Genomic DNA, 22,279 nt, shown 5'->3' on the forward strand with positions numbered 1-22,279 from the left:
TATGGGTGAAAAATTGTCGTTCCACTGGCAGATTATTTCTCTTATAATATGACAAAAGTGTTTTGCAAAAGATGAAAATAATCTGCAAATGGAACAAGTGCCTTTTCTGAAGTTTTAAAAGAATTATTAATTTAAAACAAGCTCCTATCTCTCGCTGAAAAGCTACTTATAAGTTAGTTTGAAACTAAACTAAATGACTTCGTCTACGGTAAATCTCGTACTGCCTCCTGTGGGAACATCTCCAGGATCCAAGCCTCGTATTCGGGCCTGCATGTTGTTCCTATTCCAGTTCTGATCCACAGACAGGCTCAAACAAGAGAGGAATGCATTAAGATGAAGGCGTTCACCTCATCTCACACCGATTACTCCGATGTTTGTGATTCAAGTTTGGACAAAATGCCACGTCTTTGTTCGTAGTGACAGGATTGTGCTTGGAGCAAACCGTTTCCATGTTTTCTGTGGGTAAAATGTAACTTTGCAGCTCAGTTTTTTTGTTTTTTTTTTGTTGTTTTTTTAGGAAAATCTGCTTTTCTCAGTTCTGATTGATCATCTCTGATTCTGAAAACCATAAATTTGCAACTTTGTCTGTACTTTTCAAGTTTTCCTTTTCACTTTTTAACTACATGTTGATGAAATGTGTTTCATCAGTTTAGAGCCGGCCTCGCCTCTTGGATCTGCAGGAGTAAATAAATCCTTTATGTTTTAAGCTTTCAGATGTTTTTAAGGATTTATGTGGACAATAAATCATTCTTCATGTTGTTCTCCACATTTTAAAAGCAGAAAAAGTAGTGAAGCCTTATTCAGGAGGAAGTTAGAGTTCCTTGGAAAATTATGGATCCAGAAGTATGGAAGCATATTTTTTATTTAATATCCAAATACTCATCCATCCATTTGTAATTAACTTTAGTATTTTTAAAATTTGTTAATGGAAAAAAAAAGCTGGGATAGTCAAGTTTTCTTTATTTAACAGAATAAGTGTTTTATCTATTTTCAAAAAAGCACTAAACATTACTTTTTGTCAAATTTCATCAAGAAAACTTATTTTATTTATTTTTATTTTATTTTTCTTGTGAAAGGGGATTGGGTTTGCCTTAAGTATTGTAAAAAAAATTAAAAAATATATAAAATTGACATAATATATTGATTAATGTTCCAGTTACTGCTATTCAAAGGCGGGTGGGGTTTTATCCTTATTTAGAGGAACTCGGCTGTTTTGCAGATTTCTATAAGTTTGTCCTAGATTAGAGGAAGTTATTTTCATAAATACTTAATCAACCAACCTGTTAATATTGTGCAGTTCCAGAAGAAGCCTGCTCTTAAACACGCTGCCTGATTTTTAATCATTTATGATTTTTATTTTTTAGATTCCCTGGACTGAATTTGTGTTATTAGGGTTGGGGTGTGTCTCTGTGAGTGTAGCCCACAGGTTTCTGTGGCGTGTGTCCAGTCACCATACGTCCTTGCATTTGTTCTTTTGTTGCCCACGCAAAGCTATTTTTAGCTCCAGGGTCGTGAGTATGTGTGTGTGTGTGTGTGTGCTTAGGTGTGATCAGGTTGCACGGTGTGTAAGTAGACTCCTCTTTGTCCTGTGTGATCATTTTGGAGAGACGGCCACTAAAACTTTCAGCAGTCGGGTCAGATGTGTCGGACAACCTTTTCCACTCGTTTGTTTTCCAGCTGGAGTCCAGAGAGTCGTCTTTAGTTTCAGGAAACCTTCGGATCTGTGAAGGTTTGCGCTGCCAGAAATGAATGTGGAAACACTTCAACTTTGTTGCACATGCAAATAATTCGGTTCATATTCAATTAATTTCTATATAAATTACATTTAGTTCAGTTAAGCTCAAATAACAGTTAAAAATAAGTTATTAATTCCTTTGTGAAATAAGAAGTAGTTATAGTAGATATAAAATGTGTACGCAATGTTTTTAGACCTTAGTAAGTGATTTAAAAATGTCTCCTTAAATCTGACGTATGTATTATATCTTACATATTATCGTAAATCTATACATTTTGAATTTTAGCTTAACAAATGCAAATTCTAGTAATGCATATTAGCCATTACTAATATGTACATATTAAACTAATATGTAAGCCATTATTAAACTTGAAAACTGTCTTGACCATAAAATCCTTTAAGTAGTTGTTGGAATTTATTGCATCGTTTATGATTTATCTTGATAAATTTATTTTTATAAGAATTTTGATTTGTTGTTGTTACAATAAATTCCAACTAATGATGTTTAAAAAACACAAAACTGCCCTTATTGTTGGGATAGTTGATAGTTTTACTATTTTCTACACTGGTTGTGCAATGAAAGTATCAATAAATACCAATTAATTTGAAAATACAGTTACCATGCGCAGTTTAGTGATACAAATCCCACTTCTTTATGTGTCCTGAGGCAGTGTATTACAAATGGGAATGTTTTTCAAGAGCAGTATTTGTATCAGTGGGGCTATAATTTATGTTGCACACAATCACAGCCATACTGTTGTCACTTCTGTTATCTAGGCCTGTCGCAATAATCAATAAATCAATTAATTGCATAATAAATTAAAGCAAGCGCAATAATTTCCATTTATATGACTTATCGATTTTCTCTTTTCTGTATTTGGTCTCAGCTGGCCCTTAATAATGTTTATAGAAACTTCAAAATGCATTATTTCAATTGTTTTGTTTATTTATTTTGTGGGTTTTTTATGTTCATTTGAGTTTTAAGTTTATTGATCTTTGATAATCTCTTATGCCTTTATCATAATATAAATTGAAATTAGTCTCAAAGCAACAATATTATTATTTATCGCAATAACTTGGGACAATTTATCGTCCATTTATTGTGACATATCGTTATCATATTGTTGCATAAAGTAAAAAAAATAAATAAAAATGGGCAAAATTTGTTGCTAAGTGTCTTTTCCAGTTGTTAGTTTATAGAAAAATATATTTTTCCAATATTGGGACAGAAATAGCAGCATCATGCATAAGTAGAGTTTATCATAGATGTTATCACTGCTGGAGAGACGGACGTGTAAAGATGAACTAAACCTGAGCGGGTAAAAAGAGGAAGAGGCGCGTGCTGAGTCATCCGTCTTCGACTCTCTTTCTCGTCGCCATGAAGTGCTGCTGGCAGTGGCTCCACCAAGCTGTTCCCAGTCCGCCTCAAACAAATATCTGCAGCTGAGCCGGAAAATTATGAATAAATAATTTACGGACTTAATCACGCTGAAACCGAGTTCTCACAGTTATTCATCCACTCTGTGTCATTATGCGAGCGTGACTGTTCACTTCTGCATTGTCACCACTGCAGCTTTTCTCTTTATTATTATTATTATAAAAATGATGATATTTTAAAGTGTTTTCTTGTGTTTTTTTTTTTTTTTTCCTTCTTGAATGCAGGAAAGCCATCTCCAGATCAGGCCTCCATTACCTCGGCCCGCCTCAGCCTTCGCTCCCTCCGGCGTCCAACGGACCAAACAAGGATCTGCGAACCTGCGTGGACTGGACGGTCAGACGCTCAGCATCACAAATCTGCTTAGTGACATGCATTTATTCTGTTAATTGTGCAAAAAGCTTGTCTAGGTTTAAGTTTCTCCTCTGAGTCACTGCCTGACATTTACAATCTCATTTTATCAGCATTATGTTTCTGTGGAGACAAAAAAAAAAACCCCAGCGGTTTCTCTCCTCTTCTTTATTAATAATGTAGGACGATGTGTAAGCAGCGTGGGAGAGAAAGTTTTACCTGTCACCGTTTCTCAACATATGACTTTTCCAGCATCTGTTTCTTTTTCCAGAGTTTAATGGATTTTATTTACAAAACATGAATCACGACGCTGCAAAGCTGCTTTAAAACGAAAAAATGTCAAGAGGCAACGGAAAGTACTCGAAACAACACATTAAACCTTCCAAAAGTCAACAAAAAGTTTGAGCTGGTATTTTTAGTTCCAGGTAAATCCCCTTACCTTTCACTTCCTGCAAAGACGACGCTCTAAAACCTGAAGCGTGTGGATCTGCAGGAGGAGGTGTGATGGCAGTAATCACAAGGTTTTGTCATATTACAATTTAAAGCTGTTAAATCTGGTCTGAAATCATATTTTCTATAATTGATATCAATGAAACAACATGCCACTAAGCATTCTGGGAAATAGTTCCCACTCCTGCCTTTCTCTTCTTTCACTTCTTTTAAAGCTCTAGACTCTTGGAGGTCTGACAAAATTAATAGATAAACTTTTTACTGTAAGTTTATCTTTCACGAACTCACACATTTGTGTTCAAAATCTAAAACTGGCTAAATTTATTTGACTTAGAGAGTAGAAGATAGTAGACACAACTAAATGAGGCTCAAATGTTTTACAGTGTTTTACTTCCTCCTTAGTGAAACAAAGTGACTGATTGTTGATTAAAAGTTTCAGAAATTTGGACAAAATAAAGCATGAATATCTAAAATGCTCCAGTGATGCTGGAGGATGAAAACGCCACAAACTCCATGACGGATTCCTAGAGTTTTACTCGTATTTGTCCCTTCCTGACTGAACTATTAAAAATAAAGGAATTTCTCTCTTTGGTGACTTCAGGAAACAAATTTCCCCCAAGTAATATAAGAATTGAAGGTGGAATTCCATTTTAAAATATGTTCTGCAGTGAGTAATTCAGCTCTCAAGGCGTTGCATATCATTAATGAACTGTAAATACAAAGTGCTTTATTATTGATGAGAATGTGTAAACTGTTATGGGCTCACATGGAGCGTCCTGCAGAGACGCTTCAGCACATCCTCACTGACCTTTAAATCCCTGCATGATGCACACACACTCACACACACACACACACACACACACACACACACACACAGTTACATAACAATACATACATATAATTACCTTTTAATATAATCACTGAAACTGATTGAGCAGCTTTATGGGACACGACTTACAGCGGTGAAGAATTGGTCAAATTTTATTTTCTTGGAAGCAGCTGTAGTCAGAGATATTTTACATCTATTCCATAAAAGAGTTGATTTTTTTTTAATTATTTATTTTTTGTCCTCAATTTTTTTTTCTTCCAATGGTTAATCAATTTATTGGGTTAAACAAATTGGCATATTTAGGTAATTTTTCATTCTAACCTCTTTTTTTATATAATATTAGAAATTCATTCAAATATGCAGACAACTAATTTAATTCATTTTTCAAAGAACATAAACGATAGATTAGAATAATTATAATTAATTGATTTATTAATCGGTTAATCATTAACTGTCGTAAAAAAGACCATTTGTCAAAACTGTAAAAAAAAAATAAAAAAATAATACATTTTGCTGTTAGGATTTAAAAAAAAACAAAAAAAAAAAACTTTGTAAATATGTTTTACCCAAAATTCCTCAAATGGCAGTTTTAGCTTCACCTGGTTAAAATTATGTTTAAAAAAATAAAATAAATAAATGTCTCCCATTTAGCAACGTTGCTCTCCAATTATTAATCAGCAAATCCAAAAAATGTTCAACAGATCAGCCCGACACAGATGCTTTCACTAAATGAATGCTGCTATTGCATTTTAGACAATAAAATGTTTATTTTCTTCTTTAATAAAAGAAACTGAGTCGTTTATTTGCATCTTTTAATTAGTTTTTTTCTATAATTGTGTAAAAACGTCTTAAAAAATAAGCAGAATGTGTATATGTTTTTAATCGATTAATCGATTAGTTGCAACCCTCTCTTCAACCAACAAGGACTTTTCAGTTCAAATTCAATTAAAAATACTTTAAAGGGACAATAAATGTTTTTGTTACTCGTATCATCTGTGGGCAGGAAGGCTCTCCAGTAGCAGTCAGAATAGCAGAAGCTTCTGACTGAAGACTTGTTGTTTGACAGAGTCATGACTGTCAGGACATGCTAACAGCTCAGTATGCAGACAACAGAGACAATATTTCACAGTAAAATGTCCAGTTGTTGCCATGCTCTGCTAATCCACCTCATTTGCTTTTGCTGCTCCTTGGACGTCTACTTTTTAACTCCTCTGGGATTTTTTCTGTTAAATTCCCGCCATCATATGTTCATACAGAGCTGCTCTCTGAGTGCTGGACGTTAGCCGCTACTTCCTGAGTGTTTTCATTAACACCTCAGATTTCCAGACGCCGTGGATTACCCACCTACTCAGCAGCAGCAGCAGCGTTTATGCACTCGACACACTTACTGGCCGTAATCTCCTCCGAGTGTTTCTGAGCAGTTTTATATACGACCGAACAACAATCACTTAAAGATGGAGACGTGCAGACGGAGCGCGGCGCCTTATTAAGTGATAATTCAGCCCTCTCTCTTCTCCTCCTGCAGGAAAACGCAGGGAACGGAGATCACTTATGGACGGAGACGAGTTGTTCGGGAGAGCTGTGCTACCTCGGGGAGGACGCGTGTCTCCTGAAGACTGCGGTGAGTAGAGACTGATCACGTCTCTGCAGGAGGGAAACGGGAACAAAGAAGCAGGTGCTTCTCCTAGGATCATATTTCTGCTGCTGTCTGGTCCGTTAGCCGCCTCTTTTTCTTAAAAAAAAACAAAAACAAAAAAAAACATTCCACGCTCACTGAATTATAAATAATTTCAACTTTGAAACCGTCTGAACTGAATACTAATGCTGGGAATTCATGAATATTAAATCTGCTCTGAGCTTAAACAACTGTTTTATCCTTATTGCAGTTTTACTTTTTGCAGCAGAACAGAACGTCTGAGATTTGATTTAAATATTTTTATGATCCGAACAAAGACGGAGAAAGAAATGTATTTTGTTTGAATTAAAGTTAACACTTTATCTGAAGGGCTGTGCATAAGCGTCACTATTTACCTTCATTACAACAGTCTTAAACATTTTGAAGACTCCTTCGTGTTTGTGGCAGGTGTTACGTCAGCCTTATGCACAGCTCTTAAAATAAAGTACTACAAATACTTCTGACTGTTTAATGGTTTAATTTTCACTCACATCAGTGACAGTGGTGAAACATTCCTGCTGAGAGGTTCAACAACACGTTTAAATTGTAGGCCTTGTGAACTCTGTCCTCCAGCAGAGAATAGCAGCTATTAGCATAAAGAGCAGAGAAACAACCTTCACTTTTCACAATAAAATAATGACACATGTGAGCGTTCACAACAGCTCGGTAATTACAGTATGTTTAGAAGGAAACGCTGCGGCTCGCTGTGAGATTTCTCTGACGTCCAGGTGGATTTGTCTTTGTGGGTTAAATTAGTTAAATCAGATGAAAACTGAAACTATCCTTCTTTTAAATGTGCAGCAATTTTAACAGGTTATGGTGGGAAAATGTCCTCAGGTATGTTTGTAGTTGTTTAGAAAAGCAGCTAAAGCAGTGGTGTCCAAACTTTTGGCATCATTGACCACAAAGTTTTCTAAATTAAAACTCAGACGTGTTTTGTTCCTGTGTAACAATAAACCATAAAATAAACTGTTCTGTTTATTATGCAATTAAAAAGAGAGAAACAAGTATGATTATTAAAAGTTTAATATTTAGCAGACAAAGTCTTAAGTATTTTTAGTCTAGTTTCTTGAAATAAGACAAAATGTTTCCAACATTATTTTAAATCTATAATTCCTGATCAAACTGTACTAATAAGTGAAATAATCTGCCAGTAAAGCAAGATATTTTTCCCTTATTATGAGTTAAAAGTGTCTAATTCCTCCGGTGGTTTATTTCACCAATAACTTAGTGTGTTTTTTATTAATAGTAAGAAATTAATGACTTTTATTTTTTGCTGAAAAGTTTCTTGAAAGTTAGTTTTGTCTAATTTCAAGTGCAGTGAGATATTTACATTGGAAACTAGAGTAAAAATGCTTTTAATGTAGCCGTGCAGTACCAGTTCATGAAGGCGACTTGCCCTCTTACATCTGAAGTGTTTGTGTTTTACCAGGTGATAAATGACTCGTTTTTTCCTCGCTGCTCGTATTTTCAGCAGCTTTGTGTCTCACTCTGCTCTGTGCTCCCTGTGTTTCCTTTAAGAAGTCGGCCCCCAGGAGGAAATGCGCCGCCTGCAAGATAGTAGTCCACACCGGCTGCATAGAGCAGCTAGAAAAGGTGCGGCTCTCAAACACCAACACGCTTCAGCTGCTCATCCTTCAAGGCCGACGTTTATTTCCTTTGAATTAAATTCAATCCAATCTTGTTCCCTTCAAATTCTGTCGAGCTGCAGATGAATGCTTTCAGACTCACGACTGTGGTCTGTGTCTCTGTTAAGATTAACTTCAGATGCAAGCCGACCTTCAAGGAGGGAGGGTCCCGATGCCTCAGAGACGTGAGTGTTTCTTCATGTCAACATGTGTGTGTGTGTGGCTGTAAAAATGAGGAATCGCAGCTCTGAGCGCCGATATCTGCCAACAGAACGTACTGAGACACCACTGGGTCCACAGGCGGCGGCAGGAGGGGAAATGTAAACAGTGTGGGAAGGTGGGCTCACTAACGCACAGAACTGTTCCTGCGGTCCTTATAAAGAACCAAAAACTCACTGTGAATGTTTGTTTTTTCAGAGTTTTCAGCAGAAGTTCTTCCACAGTAAAGAAATAATCGCCATCAGTTGTTCTTGGTGTAAACAGGCGGTAAGGAAACTCATCATTCATCTTCAACAAAACTAAATAAAAATGAAGTAGATGAGAAACAATAGGTCTCACTGTTGTGAAATTTACGGTTCCTAAAGAACATTCCTACTTCAAAGCCCAGCAAGTTACCTAGCAACCCTAGCAAAGCTCAGCCCGTAACCTAGCAACCCTAGCAAAGCCCAGCCCGTTACCTAGCAACCCACACTGAGCTCCAGAACGATTGGCCAGCTGGTTTTACTGTACAAAAGACAAGTGCTTTGTTGTCGACTTACCATCCAGAAACCACTTGCTACATTCTCGTTTGTTGTGCAGGAGGCTCCATGTCTGCTTTTCAAAGATGCATGTTTGTATAATTGGGCATCTGTTTGCAGCTGCTTTCACATACAGGTGTAAACGTTGAGTGAAAAAAACCCCAAAAGTAGCAGTTTTTTTGGATTTAAAGTGATAAAACCCCCTAATACAACAAATCTAAGAATAATTTTGTGCAAAAAATATAATCTGTTCAAGGAAGCAGGTCACCTTTTGGCAATAAGTTGATGTTTTTTGGTGCCTGGACAAGTCGTTTGAAAAACCTCCTGATTATTAAGTCACTATGGACAGGCACTGTGCTGTTGCCTAGCAACCCCTAATAATTTAATAAGTCGTTCTTTGCTAATGTCAATTTGTTCCAGACTTGAGGCAGGTGATGCATGCAAGTGTTAAGATTCAATTACGATGATCTACTCGACTAATACTGAAATGAAATGTGTTTTTTTTTTCTTGGAGATGAATAAAAGCTAACGTCCGTTTGTCTTCCAGTTCCACAACAAGGTGACGTGCTTCATGCTGCACCAGATCGAGGAGCCGTGTTCGCTGGGGGCCCACGCCGGAGTCATCGTCCCTCCCTCCTGGATCATCAAAGTCAGGAAACCACAGGTGAGAAAGAGGCCCTCCTTCCCTGCAGTTGATCAAGTTCACCCGCTGTCATCCGGTGACGATGATGCAAAGCGACCTCGTTGGGGCTAAATTTGAAAAGCGGCCTGTCGGAGGCTGCTGGGTGTGATGCGATGTGATCCGACGTACGTCTGATCTCTGAGGGAAGCCTGAGTTTAGGCCCCTGTTTGAGTCTCCCTCACACACGCACCAGCGCAGAAAAATGTCTCCCGCAGACACGTCGCATGCTTCATCGCTCTTCTAATCAGCGTCAGCGTGGATGCGGTGACAGCGAACTAACATCTGAACTCTCCGTGTCCCAGAGCTCGCTGAAGAACTCGGCCAGGAGGAAAAAACGGACGTCTTTCAAACGTAGGGCGAGCAAGAAAGGACTGGAAGTGAGTGAGAAAATGCTCCTATTGATCCAGTGGCTTTTAGCAAACAAGCAAAGAAAATGTGTTTATGGTTTTAAAGTGCGTGTGTTGACACAGAAACAAGTGTTTGAAATCTTATTTCAGTTTGGAAAAAGATTTAATGTCTTTTTAAATCAGTTTCTTTATTCTCACACATATCTTCTCCATTTAGTTTTAGATTTAATGTTAAAATATAATTTCATCAGGTTTAAACATGTTCGTTTTACGTTTTTAAATTATTTAAAGTTAACTTTTTCTCCTCTTTCATTGCATATTTTAGGGCTGAAATGATTAATCGTGTTATTCGTGATTAATCAGATTAATTGTGATTAATCAGATTAATTGTGATTAATTGATTATTAAAATAATAAACTAATTTTGGAATTGATTAATCGTTACCTGGAGTGTACAGAATAAAAAACATTTTTTTACTGGAAGAATAACACACTCAGTAACGGTAAGTAATCAAAAACTGAACAAAATTTTATTTATGTTTCACATTTAAGATAAAAACAAACTTATCTGTCTGTAGATACATTTTAACTCGAACTCTTTAGGTCAGTTTTAGCTTCACTCGGTTCAAATTATGTAAATAAAATCTTTTTTTATGCACGTTTTGCTACCCAGTTATTAATTAGCTAATTGAAAAATGTCTTACTTTTTCAAGTGTTCATGTTAGACAATTTTTTTTATCTGCAGATGAATTTTTGCTACAAATGATCAAATGTTCACTACAGCAAGGTTGTGTTATTGCATTATAGACAATAAAATTTTTATTTTCTTAATTTATAAAGGAATATAATTGTTTATTTGCACCTTTCAATGTATTTCTAATATTACTTGAAAAAAAATCTGCAGAAAGTACCATACTTTTAAAATACGACTACATTAATCAACAACTAAAATAATCGTTAGTTGCAGCACTCGTGTATTTATGTAAATGTTTAAAAGTTATAGTCTTACAAATGTAGTTATTGATTAGGGTGAAAAAGAAACCATAGAAACTTTTAAAGTTTTTTTTTCTTAATCCAGATGTAATGAATTCTCTCTGCCTGGACTTCTTTTATTTTTAAACTTTTCTCTCCGTCTGCAGGACTCTAAATGGCGTCCGTTCATTTTGAAACCGCTTCCTTCTCCCCTCATGAAACCCGTCTTGGTTTTTGTCAATCCCAAGAGCGGAGGCAACCAGGTGGGTGAATCTTTTTACCCCTTTCATCCTCTCACGCTGCTGTTAGCCCTCATCGTTTCATACGTCTGCACCTGCAGGGTGCCAAGCTGCTGCACATGTTCATGTGGATCTTAAACCCCAGACAAGTGTTCGACTTGTCACAAGGTGGACTAAGAGAAGCGTGAGTAATCGTTTCTAATCTCTAGAAAAAAGATCTGAATCTCCTACACTGAAACAGTGGCTTTAATTCAGATTTTTTTATTAGATGCCTGGAAGTCTGTGGTATGTTTTAAACACCAGCTGGACAGGATTTTAGGTTTTTCAGTCTAGGCCTGTCGCGATAAACAATAAATCAATTAATTGCACAATAAATTAAACCTATCGACCTCATTTTAATTATCGGTTTTATTATCTCTTCCTCTTTTTTTCTTTCTGTTGATGACACTGAATGAAAAAAGGCTCAACTCTGGTGCTCTTCCTTAGTGTAATGTCCAGCGCACACTACACGAGATGTTGGCGGACTGTCGGCCCATTTTCAAAACCTGACAGAAATCCTAGGTATAACGGTTTGATCGGGTTCGTCATGCCGTGTGGTGTCCAGCCACAAAATAAGGGCTACAAGTCCAGTTAATTCATTTTAAAACCAGGTTAATCAATGCTTTACTAGAATCTACCTGTGATGCATGTGGCTAGAGTCAGCGTAAAGTCCTGACTGAATGAAAATCATCATAACCTATTTATGTCACGTTAACGAAGAACAGCTGAAAACCTACCGGGTTTATCAACTGCGGTAGCAATTTGGCTCCAGTTCCTCCCCTTGTCGTTTCTATATTCTTTGTACGAAATGTTGAATAAATATTAATGTTGTTTCCACATATCATCTCCAATGTCCACTGGATTTTGAGTTGCGCTGTGTCAGCTGTTTGGGATTCCCCTTCGTTATTTCACCTCAGAAAGCAGGAGGAGAATCTGCGCTTTCTGATTGGCTACCTGTGACATTCAACTGGCTGCATTGATGCTTCCAGTCGGGGGAAATCCCTGATTTAGATCGAGCAGAACGACGATCCACCATAACCCACCACACACTGCAGGATGATCGGTTACGAAATCACGAGCGGCCAACGATCTAAGATTGTCATAAGGGGAAAATAGGGGCAAAAAAATCGTGTAGTGTGAACTACTGCATCACGTCGGATGTGTCCATCTGCTCTATTTAAATCTAGCGATTACTGAAGGCCAATATAGTTTAGACTTCATAATCTGCACTCTTTTGGTTGAATGCAGTATTTATTTCCACTTTGGCTTTTTGTTTAGTTTTTATTCAAGTACGTTTTTTGTTAATGGAGACTGAGAATCCATTTTATTTTTGTTTTGGTTGTTTTGTTAATTTAGTTTATCAGTTCCAGTGTTATGTGTTCTTTTGAAAATAAAGTGTATCTATCTATAGCAGGAAATCACATGCATTATTAGTCATTTCCTTTAAATCAGTGTCAAAAGGTCTTGAAACAACATTATCGTTTATCGCAATAATTTTTTAGACAATTAATTAATTGCTCGGCAAAATTTGTTACCGTGACAGGCCTACCTGAGTCTGGAGAGGAATTCATTTATTTCTGCAGCCGTCTCTCATCCAGCTGCTGTTTCAATTCTCAGGTTGGAATTGTATCGCAAAGTGCCAAACCTGCGGATCCTGGCCTGCGGTGGAGACGGCACAGTAAGACTCTGTTCATTTTTTTAACCAGTTCTTATTGTTTACCAAGATCCTGGAGCATTTCTACCTCTGCGTAGACAGAGGTTGGTAAAGTATCCAGAAATAATATCGTTTTTATCATATTTTTACCCAAGTAAAAGTAAAAACGTTAACATTAATTGCTGGTCTATTTGCATCTTTTAATGCATTTCTATTCTTGTATAAAAATGAAGTGTTTTAATAAAAAATCTGAAGAATTTATCTACATCTTTTATCCAATTAGTCAATTAATTGCCTGAATAATTGATAGAATAATAGATCACAATATTTACTTAACAGCAAAAACACAAAATTACAAAGTTATAAATAAAATACCATACAACCAACAATTGAACAAACATTACATTTTGATGAGTGACATCAACAAAATTATACACATTAAATAAAATAAAATAATAAAGTAATACTTACAGTCAATAATAGATACTGTATGTTAGAACAAAGTAAAGTTATTCCAAGCGTTTGTATCTCATTCATTTTTTGTTTTGTCTTAATTTAGTGAAATTACTCACAGTGAGTAGAGTGTCCACTGTAAAAAGTACTAGACTTTTAGTGTATTTTTTGCATTAAAATACACTAAAAGTAATTTTTTATAGAAAAAGTTCCTTGAGTGACTGTAACTAAGTGTAGGTATTTACTGCCCACCTCTGTCCGTAGGTGGGGTGGATCCTCTCCGCTCTCGATGAGCTGCAGATGAATCCCCAGCCTCCGGTCGCTGTACTTCCTCTGGGAACAGGAAATGACCTCGCCAGGACGCTCAACTGGGGCGGGGTGAGTTTCCAGACTTGTGTTGCAGAGTAGACTGCAGACGGGATTTTATTTTATCCTCCAGTTACGTCAGAGATTTTTTTATTTTTTTTAACACGGCAGGTGAAGTTTGTCAAGCAGCAGTGAAGTCGTTTCTGTTTTTATCTCGCGTTCTGAAAATAAATCAGGTGTTTGCGTCTCCAACGCCTCTGGGAGTTCCTGGGGAACCCACATTCCAGGATGTCTGAGCGCTCTTCCGGAGCATTTCAAGCCTTGACCTCTGTTTGACCTCCTCAAAGCCGCTGACACATCGAGCTCAGAAGATTTAGTTACAGTTGATATTTTACCTGTTTCCTTTCAAAATGTTCTGAATGAAATCCCCATAAGTCAAAAATAATTTAAGAACGTTAAACAAAACAAAACGTATTCTTCCCACAGTTCGCTAATTGGATTTCTGAACTTTGACTAAGCCATTTTACAGTGTTTGTACAGGTGGTTCAAATCATTGAAAATACTTGAGTTTCAATTAGATTTGGAAAGTTCTTGATTTTCTAACAGCACGATTTTATAAAAAGGTTCAATCTAAATTTGGAAACTATTTACAGTTTGAGTCAGATATTTTCATAAAGACAGACATTATTAATAATGATAAATTATATCATAAAATAGCAAAGCTAAACTATGTTTTTTAGTTAATTTGTTTTGTTTTTATCTCCAAACTGAGATGCTGGAAAAGTCTAGAAAATGCTTGAATTTTACAACGGGAAAGTATACACATCCTTTCTTTAGCATGATGCTGCCACCACCATGTGTTCAGGGTACAGTAATAGCTTTCCTCCACACACGGCGCTTCAAAATGCTTAATTTGGTTTAATCTGACCAGAACATTCGTTAAACTTAGTTTTTGTCAATCTTCCACTAAATCTCCTTCCAACACCTGAGCTGTGGCTCTCTGCAGCTCCTCCAAAGTTACTCTGAGCCTCTTGGTTGATGCAGAATATCAGTACAGGTGAGACAGTCTCTGCAGTTGGACTGGTTAGTCTTAAAAGACTCCATCCTTTATTTTTAATTTTTTAATAAATCTACTGGAAGCGTAGCAGTGCTTTGTTTCTCATACTTTCTCAAAAGGAGAGGCGAAACATGGACCATTTCTCTGCATAAGTAGATATATTAGTCAGCAACTAGGAAGTGTTATTCAGCAGCACAGATGAGTTTTAATGAGCAGAGTTTAATTTCTAAAGATTCAGCTCAGTAAGAGCGAAGCTGTTTGATCTGAAATGACGCGGCGAGGATGTCCAGATGACTTTGAGATGCTTCTGATCCACGGAGAGATTGACGCTTCGAGAGAAGATTAGACCGAGACAATTTCTAGCTTCCATATGTGGAAGAGCTCTGCCCTTTTCATCCTCTGCACACGACTGACTGCTGTTCTTTCTCCTCGTCTCTTTTTTATCTTTTCCCATTTCCTAATCCTCTCCTTGCTTCATTTTCTTCATATTTCCTCCTCTCTTCTTTCCTCTTTTAGACGTCTGGTTTAATACTCTCGTCTTTATCGCTCCTGCAGGTCTGTGTTAAAGTGAGGTTGTTCCTTTTTAGCTCTCTGCAGTCGGAGTGTCTTTGAGGAAATCAGAAAAAATTGGCACATTTTGCACTTCAGCTTACCTTATAAGATATTAGAAAAGATGCAAACAAAATAAAGACTTTATTTCCTAAATTAAATGTAGCACGCCTTTAATGAACGCTAAATCATTTGTAGCTCTTTCTGCTTGGGGATACAACTGACATTTATTCATACTTCATATTTAAATTTGAATTCAGATGAGAAGAAACCTGATTTCTTGCTGTTGTTTCTGTTTCTCTGCAGGGTTACACGGACGAGCCCGTGTCGAAGGTTTTGTGTCACGTTGAGGACGGTTCGGTGGTGCAGCTCGACAGGTGGAACCTGCTGGTGGAGAAAACTGCGGTACAGCCAGAAGAAGGCACTCAGAAGGTCAGGGGTCAAGGGTCAAGCCAGAAAATGGCCTGGATTTATTCCTAAACATGTTTTTCAGAACAAGGAATCTGTAAAGATGTTTTTTTTTTCTTCTAAATGTTTTTATTTTTGCATATTTTATGTGTAAATACTGATTATGTGTTGCACCGGAACCTCTCTGGCCAATTATTTTCTTACTTTATCACAAATTTCCAATTATAAAAGTTTGCATATTGATATTTAAATATGTTTTTTGTTCCTTTTAAGCTCCCTCTGAATGTTTTCAACAACTACTTCAGCCTCGGCTTCGACGCTCACGTCACGCTGGAGTTCCACGAGTCCAGAGGTCTGTTTCACAAATTCCCTTCGCAAAAGTATTCACACCCCTTCAGATTTTAATTTTCAATGTACTTTTGTCAAATTGATGTGCTAAAACATTTAAAACCCCACTTACACTTCGTGATAACGCACTTCTTCATGTTTAAATCCCACTGTAGTTTGTTTCCAAAACATCACAAAGTGTTAATATTCAAGGGATGTGAATAATTGATCAAGGTTCTGTTGTATTGTTATGTTAAATCCCTGAACTCTCCATGTTTTCTGCACACGTTGATTGAATTTTCCTCCGTTTTTCGTCCAGAGGCCAACCCAGAGAAATTCAACAGTCGCTTCCGCAACAAGATGTTCTACGCCGGCGTAAGTGTCCTCCATGACAAACTGTTAACCAACTTTGACTGGACAGTTTACATTTGCCTCCAGTTTGCTGTAATTCTGCTTTAATGACCGTCACACGCCCTGCCAGAATGAGGAACAGTAAATCAAGAGAGATTTCTCGCAAAAGCAGCTAAACATTGGCCTTTAAGGGAAAGGAGTTTCCAAGTTATTTATCAATAATGAGCAGCCTGACTTGTGCAATATTCATCCAGAACGCTCACAAAACAAATGTCACGCTCTCAATAATTCATCTGACCTTCATTCTGAGGAAAAACTAAACAAACCACACAGAATACCGCTTTGTTTCCGGTGATGAATTGAGCTCAAATCAACTTGAAAGTGATGAACAGATGTAACAAAAATCATCCAGCTGACTTTTTTCTGCAAGACATGAGCTGAAAGTCAGAAAGGATGGGCGGCAGTTGAAGCGGAAACGTACAGAGGAGTTATCTCTTTTTAATGAGGGAAATGTAATGAACTGTAATTCTGTTTGATTGGCTTCTTCTGTCTGTTTATCTGCCTCTGTGTGTGTGTGTGTGTGTGTGTGTGTGTGTGTTCAGGCTGCGTTCTCAGATTTCCTCCAGAGAAGCTCCAGGGACTTGTCGAAGCACGTCAGAGTGGTGGTGAGTGTTAACACGCTCTTCCTCTCTTGGCTCGTATCGTCTTCCGTGTCGACATGTCTGAGTTGGGTGATTAAACGCGCCGTCCTTCAACTTCTCTTTGGGGGTTGACCCTGAGGAGGAATCCCACTGGGGTTCCTCACTCACGTTCAGTCCATGTTAAAACAAATAAATAGCTGTCCACGGCCTAGAAAGCAGGTTTAAATAGGATCTATTATTCAAAACGTACGTTATTTTTGTACTTCCATTTGGGTTTCTGGTGCTTCTAAAAACAGTCCAAGCTCTTAAAATGCACACACAGACGAAGTTAGCAGCCCCAACGGAGTGACACCTGTTACCTAGCAACACCAGTGGAGCTCCAGCACGTTTGGTCAGCTGGTTTTACTGCGCTGTACAAAGGCTGCTGGAAAAGACAAATGTTTTCTTGTTGACTTGGCATGGAGAAAGCACTTGCTGCATTCTTGTTGGCCGCGCAGAAGGCTGTACTTCTGCTTTTCAAAGCTGTATGGTTGTATAATTGGGCATCTGTGTGCAGCCGTTTTCACGTGCAAGTGTAAACGTTGAATTGGGGGCGTGGCCAGTAGCTGCTTATTTGGATTTAAAGTGACAAGATGCCCTAAAACAGCTCGAAATCTGATTATCTAAGAATAATTTTGTTTAAAAAATTTGACAAATGTTCCATAGACCTGTCCAACCTGTAAAATTGTTGTTTGGTCCAGTGACACCAATGAGGACAATACATTAGCTTTGACAGATCAAATACTTTTCCTTATTTTATTTCATCCACAGGGTAGTTTTGTCTTATTTCATTTGTACTAAGATATTTTCACTAGAAACCAGAATAAAACTCTGGTAAGGTTTTATGTTTTTGCAGAGTGTTTACTCTTGACACTGAATCCAAGCGTAGCAGTCGATGTTAATGGCGTCTTTATTATTCCCAATGGGAGCCATTACTGCTTTTTTTTTTACAGATGCTCCACATTAACTCCTGCTTGGAGTAAAATAACACTTCAAATAAATCATTTAAACCAATTAATTAATGTCACATTTATGCCCACGAGGCGTTTATGTAATCTTCTGACTTCAGCTGTGTTTAACATCGGCATAAAACCGTCCCCGTCCCCTCACAACTAAAACATTAAATCTCTGCTACTTTAACAGTCATAACAGTTCGATTATCTCCTATTATGAGTTGAATTAAAAATATTTTACAGCACCAATAACTGGTGTTTAGGAGCCCCTGCTGTGTGATCTGACAGTAGAAACCAGGAAGTGAGTTTACTGTTTGAGCGGCCTGTCAAAGTAAAAGGCCGGTCTAGAACAAACTCTGGTTCTGGTGTGCAGGCGTGACTCTGGCTCTCTGCTTTCTGCAGTGCGACGGAACGGATCTAACGCCCAAAATCCAGGAGCTCAAGTTTCAGTGCATCGTGTTTTTAAACATTCCCAGGTGGGTCGGTCACAAACGCATCCAGACAGATCGAAGGTTTTACTTCTTCAAGTTGATCATTTATATTTTCTGCATTGGAATCTTGCTAAACTCTTCAACAATTGCATAAAAGGCAATCTAACCTCATATAAATGATAAAATATTTAGAAAAATAGCAACTTTTTAAATAAAAACACTAAATTAAATATTATTCTTTATATTTTATGTTGGAAAAATGTATAAAACATAGTTAAATCCCAACTTTTATTGTTAAATCACACAAAATTACATATAATGAATTTAGAAATACCACATTAAAACATTAAAAATGATAATAATAAAAAATCCAATTTATATCGGTTAGGAAGTGCTGCAATACAGCATTATAATATAATTAAAAGTTCTAATTAAATATTTTAAAATATAATTATTCATTTTGGCATGCTTTCACATTAATTTTATTATGTGAAAGCATGATAATATTGATAATAAATACATGTTTTTATTATCAAGTACACATTTTTATTAATGTCTATATGCTCTATTAATTGTTTTTATATATTTCAAATTTTTAATGAGTTTTGGATTTATTTATTAAATCACTGATACAGAAATATTTATTTAATGAGCACAGAATCGTTAAATATTTCATACAATATTTAAACTTTTTTTTTTCAAGAAAGACATCATTATTATTATATTATACATTTCTGATTAATATGTTTATTGATATTTTTGCATACAGTGATTACATATACCAGTGCAAAACACCTCAAAAAAAGTAAAATAATAATAAAAAAAATAAATGTGCACTAAAATAAACACAATAAAATAAAAACGGGGGTTACATTGATGCAAAAAAAATCCATATTTGATTACATATTTAATATTGATTTAAATATTTAAAAGTTTAGAGAATTTTAGGAAACATTTATTAATTTCTGCTACTAATTTGTTATGATATTTTTATTTCTTGATGCAAAAGGTCACATGTGACGTTTCAAACGGCTCTCTAAATTAGTCCTTTCCACTCGATTGCTGAGGCCTCTTAGAAACGATGAGACTCTTGAACCGGAGCAGGATCCTTGAAGTGCTCTCTGTTAATTGGGTTCAGAGAAGCTGCTCTTCTTCTGTCCTCAGAGGAAGAGCAGCTTCTTCCTCTCTGGGAGCATGAAGACGGCTGTCACAGCTGCTGGTGTTTGACGTGTGACATGCAGGTACTGTGCTGGCACCATGCCGTGGGGAAACACCGGAGACCACCGAGACTTTGAGCCGCAGCGCCACGACGACGGCTGCATCGAGGTCATCGGCTTCACCATGGCCTCTCTGGTGAGAAAAACCCCTAAAAAACATCAGCCGGCAAAAAAACGTCGACGTTCTACTAAACCGTGCATGTTTGTGTCGTCCACCAGGCGGCGCTACAGGTCGGCGGTCACGGTGAGAGGCTTCACCAGTGCAGAGAGGTCGTTCTCACCACTTACAAGACTGTACCTGTTCAGGTAATGTCACCAACATGGATGTAGTTACATGTGATGACCAGGAGGTGTCGCCATTGTGATGAAAATACAGTTTGTTTAAAGTCTGTCTTATTTAATGTTTAATTACTTCCCAGGGTTTATTAACAGTAAACCTTCTGAAGGATTATTGTTGTTTTTCGACCGTAACAGAGCTGAAAATAAAAGCATTTAGTGAACATGTACCGTTTTATATTAATAACTAACTATGTAATAAATTTAAACCTGTAATGTTTTGAGATGGTCTGGATCAATATATGGCCGTTTAGGTCTGTCAGACTTATTTTCTTTTGGATTTTAAAAGCTTTTTCACTCGTTTTCGTACCTTTTTAGTTTTTTAGGCCACTAAAAAAAACATGACTTAATGTTGTTTGAAACATACGCACAAAAAACATTACTTCTCTATTACTCTCTGTTTCTCCCTCTCTCTCTTTCTTTCTCCCTGTTTGTCTTTAATCTTCACTCCTTTTTCCCTTCCTTTGTCTTTTTCTTTCTCCACTTGTCTCTCTGTTACTCTCTCAATTGTTCTCCTTTTCCTTCACTTTATCTTTCTTTCTCTCCATGTCTCTCCTGCTCTACAAGTTGATGAATTTTAATCTTCTTGAATTTCCACTTTTTGTTTTCTATCCATCCATCCAATAAATTGACATTTTATTTAAACTTTAAACTAGGCCTGCAGAACGTCAATACAATTTCTAAAACTTGTGATGGCGATGCAGTTCTTTTTTTCTATAATTAAATTTGTCATCACAATTTTCTTTTAGCTTTAACATAAATCTGCTACAAGCATCAAAAGCAGTTGGACCCTCCAAAATATATTGATTTAAAATATATTTGTGCAAAGATGAAAATAGTGATTTCATATATTGAGTATCTCTACTTGAGATGGTTTTTATTTTACAGAGAAGTTTTGAAGAAGAATAATGTGGTGTGTGTGTGTGTGTGTGTGTGTGTGTGTGTGTGTGTGTGTGTGTGTGTGTGTGTGTGTGTAGGTGGACGGCGAGCCGTGCCGACTGGCTCCTTCCACTCTGCGCATCTCCCTGCGAAATCAGGCCAACATGGTCCAGAAGAGCAAGAGACGCACGTCGGTGCCGCTGCTGAACGAGTGAGTCAGCTCCTCACTCTCTCTCACTCACACACACACACACACACACACACACACACACACACACACACACACACACACACACAGACGGATAAAGACAGATGAACTGGGCCAGCCGTGTTGCTACAGAGAGACCGGGCCGCAGCTCACACTCACCGAGTCACACAATCTGTTTAGTGAGTTCACTGCTCTCAGCGTCGCTCTGCAGATTTGACCACAGTCAAAGGAGGGACATGAAATAAACGAAGCCATCAGACATGTGGTGGTTTTACACATCAGGAGACATTTTGAGGATTTAACACTCTCTGTCTTCTCCCTGTATTTAGTTTATAAATGTAAACGTGAGTCTATTTCCTGCTTTTCGTAGCGAGCTACAGTAGATGTGTGTATGTGGCAGAAGGGCTGGGCGATAAATTAAGTCTGAGATATTTTTTTTATACCTGATCTGATTTTCAAAAATTTTTTCTTTTATTTCAGTCATCACTTCTGTGAGGGTTAGGGCAGAATAAAGATTCAATTCTACTAGAAAAATGTCTTAAAATTATGAGGAAAAGTTGTTTTAATGGAAAAAAAAGCTCAGATAATTAACATTTTGTTAATTTATTTTTTGTGTCTGGGTTCTCATAAAATTACGACTTTTTTCTGCAAATGTTAAGATTTTATTCTGGTATTATTTCAACTTTATTCCTGTAACATTATGTACAGAAGTACAACGGCACGTTGGGGGCATTGGAGATAAAAAAGATTGAGATTAATTTCAGAAATTTTCTAGAAAAAAGTTGGACATTTCTGAGTTTCAAAAGTAAAAAAATTTCAACTTTAAAGAAAAAAAAATCAGATTTTTTCTAGAAAATCTCAAAATTTCTGAGTTCTTTCTAGGAATTTTTTTACTTTTGATATTCAGACATTTCTTTGTTTTTTTTCTAGAAAATGTCTGAAATTGATCTTAAATTTCTGAGTTTATTGGCGTAAATTAATCTAAAATGGCCCTAATACAGCTCTGTATGGAAGCCTTTTAGGGCCACTAAAAAAAAAAAAATTCAGACTTTTGATCTCAGAAGATTAAAGTCAAAATCCTGGGGGAAAAAAATGAACATTATTTTTATTTTTAAAAATAAATTGTAGTCTCTCCCTTATAATTCATCGTGGAGTTGGCCTGAATTCAAACTACAAATAAATAGAAACGGTAAAACACGCTTCTCGTACAAGATGGCCGACAACCCAGAGAGCGCTTTAGTGGGGGGAAAAAAATCCAGATTTTCCACAAAAAAAAAAAAAAAAAAAAGGGAATTTTTAAAAAAAAAAAACCAGTTATGCCCCCGCCTTTTTGGGGGAAAAAAAAGGGAGGG

The 22,279-nt window shown here is 36.9% G+C and overlaps 1 protein-coding gene across 1 annotated transcript in view; it reads left to right on the forward strand.

The window, feature by feature from the left end:
- Positions 1 to 3,001: 3,001 nt before the first annotated feature.
- LOC106956170 (diacylglycerol kinase iota) overlaps positions 3,002 to 22,279 on the forward strand; it is a 37,908-nt gene continuing 18,630 nt past the window's right edge. Inside the window, exons 1-21 of the mRNA XM_015046824.1 lie at positions 3,002 to 3,054; positions 3,347 to 3,506; positions 6,326 to 6,421; positions 7,997 to 8,071; positions 8,232 to 8,288; positions 8,375 to 8,440; positions 8,521 to 8,589; positions 9,388 to 9,504; positions 9,825 to 9,899; positions 11,008 to 11,103; positions 11,181 to 11,263; positions 12,736 to 12,796; positions 13,490 to 13,603; positions 15,444 to 15,569; positions 15,819 to 15,897; positions 16,192 to 16,247; positions 16,826 to 16,888; positions 18,259 to 18,332; positions 19,529 to 19,640; positions 19,724 to 19,810; positions 20,818 to 20,930. Coding sequence (XP_014902310.1) covers positions 3,002 to 3,054; positions 3,347 to 3,506; positions 6,326 to 6,421; positions 7,997 to 8,071; positions 8,232 to 8,288; positions 8,375 to 8,440; positions 8,521 to 8,589; positions 9,388 to 9,504; positions 9,825 to 9,899; positions 11,008 to 11,103; positions 11,181 to 11,263; positions 12,736 to 12,796; positions 13,490 to 13,603; positions 15,444 to 15,569; positions 15,819 to 15,897; positions 16,192 to 16,247; positions 16,826 to 16,888; positions 18,259 to 18,332; positions 19,529 to 19,640; positions 19,724 to 19,810; positions 20,818 to 20,930 — 1,832 coding nt within the window. The remainder of the gene's footprint in view (positions 3,055 to 3,346; positions 3,507 to 6,325; positions 6,422 to 7,996; positions 8,072 to 8,231; positions 8,289 to 8,374; positions 8,441 to 8,520; positions 8,590 to 9,387; positions 9,505 to 9,824; positions 9,900 to 11,007; positions 11,104 to 11,180; positions 11,264 to 12,735; positions 12,797 to 13,489; positions 13,604 to 15,443; positions 15,570 to 15,818; positions 15,898 to 16,191; positions 16,248 to 16,825; positions 16,889 to 18,258; positions 18,333 to 19,528; positions 19,641 to 19,723; positions 19,811 to 20,817; positions 20,931 to 22,279) is intronic.

This window comes from Poecilia latipinna, unplaced genomic scaffold (genome assembly GCF_001443285.1).
Source record: "Poecilia latipinna isolate Pla-1442-1.1 unplaced genomic scaffold, P_latipinna-1.0 Scaffold794, whole genome shotgun sequence".
NCBI classification, from domain to species: Eukaryota; Metazoa; Chordata; class Actinopteri; order Cyprinodontiformes; family Poeciliidae; genus Poecilia; species Poecilia latipinna.